Raw genomic sequence first — 8,310 nt, 5'->3', positions numbered from 1 at the left:
AAAGAAAAAAAAAAAAACTGCCAAAACCCTGTCGCAAACTAACCTGCTCCGGCTCAAAAGATACTACAATAAGAAAGAAACTTATGTTACTACATTCTTTCACACTGTGCTTTTTCCTAGATGTAGATATCCCATTGTTGCTGCAAAATAAATTAATAAAAAAGCAATAAGTAACGATTCAACATAAAAAAATTGTTTTCGCATTTATTTTGAAAAACTGTTTTAAACTAACCTTTATTACGCTGAAAAGTCTTGTTGCCAGATACTTCTGTTCGGCGCTAGCTCCATGTTGTTTGTCTGGATGTAAAGCAAGCAGTGCTTTACGTTTTGCTAAACCTATCTCATGGTCATTGTTTACCACAATGAAGTGATGAACAGTCTCCCATGAACTATTGGACCAAATAATCTGTAATGTATAATAAATTTCGTTAGTTTTTGTAGTTATGAGAAAAATAACAAATTATTATAAGATTACCTGGTGAAGTGATGACATCATAAAAATGAAGTTCTTGTTTTTAGCCCAGAGTATGACCCTATCATCAATTTCCTTCTGTTGTATCTCACTTAGTTTTCGATCTTGGACAGTAAATGACACCATGAAAATATTAGATGTTCCATTTTATTATTAAAAAAAACATCATTTTTAACAAAAAAAAATAATGGTGTACCTGAATGTTCCTTCTTTAGCCGAGCTTCTTCTTCCTAGAGAAATAAATTAGCAAAACACAGAAGACCATGAAAACGTCTTATTATAATCATTTAAATACGTACTAAAACCTTGTAAAAAACGTTGTAAAATAATTTTGTAAATTATTATGATTTAACTAATGCATACCTTATCATTCACTTTCGATTGTTGTGAATCACTCTCTTGTGACGGCTCCTCTGAGTGTCCCATCTTGTTATGTTGTGCCTCCTTTGTTTGAGCAACCTATAAATAAGTTGTAGAAACATTTGTCAACCTATAAATAAGTTGTAAAATCCTTTAAAAAATGTTGTAAACATTACAAAAAACTTTTTTCATTAATGCATACCTTATCATTCACATTTGATCGTTGTGAATCACTTTCTTGAGTTCCCTGTGGAGCCCCATCCATGTTTCTCATCTCTTCATGTTGTTTCTCCTTTTTTTGAGAAACCTATAAATAGTTTAAAATAGGTTGTAAATTTTTTATAGAAACTTTTAAATAAGTTGTAAAATCCTTTAAAAACGTTGTAAATCTCTTCTAAAGCATACCTTATCATTGACATTCGAGCATTGTGGATCGTTTTCTTCATTAGCATGTGGAACCTCATCCGTGGCTCCCTCTTCTTGAGCAACCTATAAATTTAAAAGACATTTTAAATCACTAAAGATATTCTTTATAAAAACCAATCAGATTCATTTAGTTACATACCTTTTCATCATTCACATTTTCGTGTGAATCTTCATCAGGTGGACTGCATGATTCTTCTCTGGTCTCTGTTTGTTTGTTTTCTTGATTGTTGATTGGTATTTCAACCTCTTCTTCATCATCAGAGACAATTATAAACTCTTCTTCAGTCTTTTTGTTCTGTTGTAACACCAAAAATATATTTAAACATAATCAAATTTGACCATCCTATAGATCAAAGATATATTTAAAAAGATATCGTTTTGTTTCCACTTACAACTCCACTTGACGAAGCTGGGAATTCCTTTTCTTCATCATCCCTGGCATCAGGTTCTTTGATCCCTAAATGTTTCTCCACCACCAACATTCTCTTGTTCAATTCTAAACATGCCTTGTAGATCAATTCTAGTGTTTCACTATCAGACATTGATTTCCTTGGTTTTGTCTGATTTACAGTCTCAGACTTTGGTTGCCTTTGTCTAGGCTGATTCACAGGCTTTTGCGTTTTCCATTCTGCAACCTCAATCCAACCATGAATCCATTGTTGCCTGGTCATCCTATAACCTTGGACTACAAGGTCAAAGACTTCAAACCAGTCCTTGTCTTCTGGATTTGGGGGGAGAACCAAATGAGAATATTGTTCAGGATCGCCAATGATATGTTTAATATCAAACTGCATAAAAAAGAATATGAATTTAAGTTAGAAATGTGAACCACAATTATTTCATAAAGCATTTACTATCTATTTTAAAGGTTTTACAATCTGTATTAAAGCTTGTAAAAACTTTTAAAATGTCTTGTAAAACCTTTAAAAATGTCTTGTAAAAATCTTGCCATTTTTTTAAAACCCTTGTAAACTTCTTAAAATTCTTGTATAACAAAGTAAAACAATTGTAAACCTTATTAGTTGGAAAAAAGTAGTAGAGAAAAACTGTCATACCGTTGCAACCTTTGTAACTTTTGCTATATCTTTCTTAGTTGGGCATTTTGTTGTCATCCATTGCGAAATCAGTGGACGATTGTCGTTGGGTTCTAGGACCCGACTGCCAAAATTCTGTCCCAACTCTGCAACTGCGGTTAAAGCCCAAATCTGGATTGCAAAAACAAACCCAGGAAGCCCACATTGGTTTCTAAACAATTGAGTCGGAGTTATCTTCTTCAAGCAATCCACCAAAGACCCGTAAACAATGCGAGCCCACGGATACTTGCAGAACTCTGTGAAACTACTAGCTCTTACCAGATGTTCTTTCTCTATATTGTTTACAGGGTTTGAAGCAATTAAGATGCCCTCCACTAGAATCAGAGCACCTAACCTAACCCTCTCATCAGCATCCATCGCATTGCGTTTTGTAGACAAGGTATTAAGGAGATCTTTCAAACTTAAACCATCCTTCATCCATGTATCTTCTTTCTTTCTCTTTTTTCGTATTGACTGGCTTTGTGATGCATCATCACCCAAAGGCAGCCCTGTAGTAATAACAAACTCCCTCAGAGAAAATCTGAGGGGTTGTTCTGAGAAGACAAACCACAACTCCTCATTGTTAACCATTATTCTTCTCTGAAGAAAGTGATGGACCAGCTGTGATGAGAAACAGATCCCTTCACGTTCCGCAAAATCTATGATTGGTCCCAAGAAAGAATTCTGAATCCGATTGAACTCAGTGGGACTAAGTGAATCCTTGACAACATTCAATACAAGTTTCTCTGAAGAATACTTTGATATTCTTTTCAAATTATCCACCTCATTCCCTGGGTCAATCAGTCTTTTTGGGAGAAACAGCCTCTTTGTAGGTTGACTCATTTTTCACTCTGTTGCAGGAAAGATAGAAAAACAATTAAAACATCTCCATCAAAAAGCATTCTCAAAAAAATCAAACCATTTACAACCCCTTTGTAAGCTTTTAAACTGCTTGTAAAACAGCTTTAAGAAGCTTTAAAACGCATGTAAAATTAAATCATGTAAACGAACAACTCTAGAAATGCAAATAGAGTAGTACATTGCAAACATCATTACCTACTTGGAAGCTTTGTGAAAAGTGAAAAGTCTCATCAATACTCAAACACATTCTCAAAGAATCAAACCATTTAGATCCCTTTTGAAAACCATTTAAATTGCTTGTAAAATCGATTGTAAAAGATTTTAAAACAAAGGTAAAATTAATTGAATTTCTATAGTCCTTTTAAGTCCTTGTAAGAATAAAAACGGATCTACAAAAAAAAAATCACAAAATCTCAAAAATCATCCAATGTCACAAAAACTCGATTTTGAAGGGGAAATAACCTAATTTGGCATATGAATCAAAAAAGTAACGAAGTTTTAAAGTAATTTAACCGTAAAATCGACTGATGTGACGGAACCCAAAACCCTAGGCAGATGAAATCGAAGAAGCCGAAAAGTCGAGATTGAACCTTATGAAAACGGAGAAGACGAGATTGAACCTTATGAAAACGAAGAAGCCGAGATGGAACCAAAACTGTAGAATCTAAAGCCGTGAAGCTAAGCGAAAACCCTTAATTTATTCTTCTTGTACTCAACGGAGAAGGAGACTGAGAGAATCGGTTTTTTTTCCCCCTTCTATTTTTTTTTTCTCTATCAAATGGGTTTTAAAGTGTTTTAAAGGTTTTTTCTTTTTTATTTCGGCCCAACTATTTACAACTATCTTATTCTTAGTTCGATTAAAAACAGGTTGTAAAACTATTTTAAAACACGTTATAAACTTTTAAAACACATTGTAAATCTTTGAAAAATATATTATAAAACTAAAATTACCTTGCAAAATTTTGAAAAATCTTTTAAAAACTTGAAAATACTTTGTAAAACAATTGTAAATTTAAAGAATCATGAAAAATTTGATAAAAATATAAATAAGATGGTTTTATTTTCATAAGCTTATAAATATTGTAAAAATTTTAAAAGTTCTTTCTATATATAATCATATACATTGTAAAAACATTAAAATGGTATAGATGAAGACTTAACATTGTAAAATGTTTAGATAGCTTTTAAAAATTAACATCAAAAGATAAAATGGTATAAATGAAGATTGGATGTTATAGATGCAGGTACATAGAAAAAAAAAACTTAAATTCACAACTAGAGAGTTATACAAAGTAAAATTCATGCGAAAATCACTACAGATATTCTCAGCAAAAATTAAAAATTTGTAAAACAGCAACGTTTTCTTCAAAAAGAATAGATCATTTTTCCCCAGCAATCTTTTCTTCCCAGCTCTTACAATTAGCCCCTGATCAAAGTAATAAATCAAGAAATATAAGCTTAGTTGTAGGTTTTTAATTTACATGTTAAAACCTGAGAGAAGTCTTACCTAGAAATCTGTTATTTCTGTAAAGATGTCAACCGCAAGTTTCTTTCTCATGTCTCCAATTTTTCCTTCTGAAAGTTTCTCATTTGCATTAATATGCATAGCATAGCATTCCATCATCTTCATCATGTACATCCCAGTATCTTCAATCTTTTCAGCCTAGCATCAAAAACAAAAAAAGACATATAAAAAAGGTTTTAATGAATACAATCTACAATCTCACTTATCACAAAAATTACCTGTGATATATTGTCCACTACAGATATTTTGAATGCTGAAACATCCATATCTGTTTTGTTGAGGAGCTTGTGCAATATGTACGGCATCGCAACAGAATATGCAACCACATGCATCCTTTTAACATTTTCTGAAACAAATGATGTCGCGTAATCGAGAATGATCAAAGACCTTCTCTCGATATTAATCACTACTGGAACCCAACATTTTCCTTTCAAGCACATAGGAGCATATATGTAATTTGTCTTGCTTCCAATCTCCAGCTTACTTATCTCTTCAGAACTAAACTGAAAATCATCTTTTGCGACTACAAACTCAGCATACTCATCGTCAATCGCATTTAAGAAAGATGATCCAACAAAAACAACAGTTTTGTTAAGGTACATTTCTGGATGATTTTCCCTTCTAGTTTTGATCAAGTGTAAAGCTGCATCAACATGCTAAGAAAAACACACACAAAAAGGAAAACAAATTACTCATGTTTGCTAGTCTATATGAACTTTATAATTTACAATGGTTTTTTAAAGTTTTACAAGATTAGAATACTTGAAAGAAAATCATACATACCGATCCTGATATTGGTTTCCCCTGCGTTTCTAGTGTTGTGAACCATTTGGAATCTACTTTGATTCCCCCAACTGTTAGCACCCTACAACAAATATATATATATAATTATAAGAACATCCAATGAGTCAATGTAACATCCAATGAGGCAATGTAAAATCTTTAAAATACGTTGTAAAATCATTTTAAAATACATTGTAAAAGTCAGAGATGATGTAAAACCTTTAAAATACGTTATGAATATTATTATGAGTTTTACAAACTTAAAACTCACTTGTTTTTTGTCGACTTCTTCCATTCACATAAACTTTCAAACCTTTTTGTGTCAACTTTTGCAAAGGGGTGAAGTGTTGGGTGCTTCTTCTTCTCTGCCGTGTAAGGTGGCTGAGAATAAATGGAAGGCACTTGACTTCGCTGGCTTCTTCTTGATGGACCATCAGCTTTTGATTTATTATCTACATCTTGTTGACTAGTTTTTAGTGGAACATCATTATCAGCTTTATCCCCTAATTCTTGATCACATGTTCTTGTTCCAAGATCAGCAGCAACTTTGTCAGTATTTTTGCATTTTTTTCTCTGAGGCTGCAAACAAAAAAAAACAAAAATAACACTTATAAAAACAACTTGTAAAAATTTCAAACAATGCCACGAATACTCAGTAATAAAAGACATTACAATTTGTAAAACTTGTAATGTCTTTGCTTATATATGTACAAAAGAAATGCAACAATGCATTCCTTGTGAAATTAGTTTATAAAAACGAACAGATTGTTTTACAAAATTGAATTCTTACCTGTTTTCTTGTAGGAATATCATTATAAGAATTATCCCCTTGTTTACGCTTATTTGTCTGCAGGTGAAAAAAGTAAAAAAAAAGTCCCCTGTAAGTACTTTGAATATATTTCATTATAAACATTTCATTATAAACATTTAAAACATATCTCTAAATTGACCTTCATTTTGTAAGAAATCTTCTTTTATAATATTGAATACTAACCTCTTTTCTTTCTCTGACATATCTCTTCTTTCTACAGTACTTCTTACTTTCAGAACTTTTCTTACATGCCTCATTGTTTGTTTCAGAAACTGAAATTCCTTCCTTCTCGTTATCCTGACTATCTTCAGAGATAATATTGAAATTTGGAGTAGAGAAATTTGGGGTAGGGGTTTTATCCTATAAAAGTGTTTAAAACCATAGGATTAGTACCAAAAATGATTCTCAGATAATAATGAAATTTGGAGTAGAGAAATTTAGGGTAGGGGTTTTCAAAAAGTTGTTACACTTATAAGATCTATATAAAATCTTTTTAAAACCCTTGTAAAACCCTTTAAAACCCTTTAAAACCACTTGTAAAATCCTTTAAAACCCTTTAAAACCACTTGTAAAACCCTTTAAAACCCTTTAAAACCACTTGTAAAATCCTTATAAAACCCTTGTAAAACATATTAACCCTTGTAAAATCTTTTTAAAACCCTTGTAAAACCCTTTAAAACCACTTGTAAAACCCTTTAAAACCCTTTAAAACCCTTTAAAAACCCTTGTAAAACCCTTTAAAACCCTTTAAAACCACTTGTAAAATCCTTATAAAACCCTTGTAAAACATATTAACCCTTGTAAAACCGTTTAAAACACTTTAAAACCTCTTGTAAAACCATAGGATTAGTACCAAAAATGATACTCAGATATCAAGGACTTTTTAAACAAAAGTAGATCAATATACCTTTGCTGTAGGTTCAGCTGTATCATCTTCAGAACGAATCTTCTGGCTGTTTTCATCATCTCCAGCATAGCTCCCGTCCTCTGTGTTAGGCTCACGAATGGAATCTTCAAATGTACTAGGACCACATTCATCATCTTCTTTGTTATCACCATCGACATCAATTTCACCATCTCTACTTGGACCACATTCATCACCTTCTCTGCTATCACCATCAACACCAATATCACCATCTATATTGGGACAAGCTTTGTCAGACTGCTACAGAATCAAAACAATCATATTCAGTAAACAAAAAACAATATGTAACAAAAAAGTTTGGTTCAAGAGGTGTGTGTGTGAACAGTTAAGAACTTTTTAAAAACTTTGGTTCAAGAGAGTGTTGCCCAGCTATGGATCCTATAATAATAATAATACTTAACGGATCAAAAAAAGTTTGAATACCTTTGTAAGAACTTTTTAAAAAACCTTGTAAATTATTTAAGATGAGTTATAAAAACATTCTGAATACTTGTAAAAAGCTATCCGAATTTTGATTGAAAAGGATTTAATAAAATTATTCACATACCTCTTCTGTTCTGGCACATGTTTCTTCTTGTATATCAGACTGCAGAAAAAAGGATACAGATATCTTAATATATACTATATACACATGTAACTGACAAAAAAAAAAAAAAAAAAATCCCATTTAGTTACCTCTTTTTTTTTGCATCTCTCAGTCTCATCTTTTTCAAAACGGCTTTTAAGAACATACTCTATTACTGCAATCCTCCTGTTGAAGTCTTGAAGTAAATTTAGGATCTTGTCGAGTTTCTGGCTGTCAGACAAGTTGTTATTCATTGATTGTTCCCCTATTTCTTGTAATACAGTAAAAATATCAACAAATCCAGCACTCCAATCAGTTGCTTTGAGCCTGTATCCATTTTGAACAAGACGAACAATTTCTTCGAAGTCTATGTCGTCTTCATGCGAACTAGCAACTAAATAGCTATATTCGTACGGGTTTCCAATCACTGTATTAACCTTGACCTGGCAAAAGAAAAGAACTTGTAAAACCTTTAAAAACTCTTGTAAAAATATGATATATGTTGAACA

At 32.0% G+C, this 8,310-nt stretch overlaps 1 protein-coding gene and 1 long non-coding RNA gene across 3 annotated transcripts; both read right to left on the bottom strand.

The window, feature by feature from the left end:
* Positions 1-116: 116 nt before the first annotated feature.
* Positions 117-2,709, bottom strand: LOC9309994 (J domain-containing protein required for chloroplast accumulation response 1). Its single transcript, XM_021020149.1, has 9 exons — positions 2,692-2,709; positions 1,398-1,553; positions 1,238-1,321; positions 1,035-1,139; positions 836-931; positions 669-702; positions 476-576; positions 233-406; positions 117-140 (listed from the first exon to the last, which is right to left on the bottom strand). The coding sequence occupies exons 1-9, from the start codon at positions 2,707-2,709 to the stop codon at positions 117-119; spliced, it is 792 nt and encodes a 263-aa protein (XP_020875808.1).
* A 1,732-nt stretch (positions 2,710-4,441) lies between these two features.
* Positions 4,442-5,005, bottom strand: LOC110227268. 2 transcript variants are annotated; one of them, XR_002331057.1, is made up of 3 exons: positions 4,936-5,005; positions 4,700-4,855; positions 4,442-4,618 (listed from the first exon to the last, which is right to left on the bottom strand). It is a non-coding gene; the product is annotated as an uncharacterized LOC110227268 (long non-coding RNA). The 2 variants fall into 2 exon arrangements; XR_002331056.1 differs by having other exon boundaries at positions 4,442-4,855.
* Positions 5,006-8,310: the final 3,305 nt, after the last annotated feature.

Source organism: Arabidopsis lyrata (genome assembly GCF_000004255.2).
Source record: "Arabidopsis lyrata subsp. lyrata unplaced genomic scaffold ARALYscaffold_6, whole genome shotgun sequence".
NCBI classification, from domain to species: domain Eukaryota; kingdom Viridiplantae; phylum Streptophyta; class Magnoliopsida; order Brassicales; family Brassicaceae; genus Arabidopsis; species Arabidopsis lyrata.
Note: the sequence above shows the minus strand (reverse complement) of the source record. Positions and strands in the feature narration are given on the sequence as shown.

What these genes read in the sequence shown, in the direction of transcription:
- LOC9309994 (XM_021020149.1), bottom strand. An exon ending in GATCAAATGTGAATGATAAG is followed by an intron (nt 932 to 1,034) that starts GTATGCATTAAT and finishes ACTTATTTATAG; the next exon opens with GTTGCTCAAACAAAGGAGGC. An exon ending in TGATGTCATCACTTCACCAG is followed by an intron (nt 407 to 475) that starts GTAATCTTATAA and finishes TATACATTACAG; the next exon opens with ATTATTTGGTCCAATAGTTC.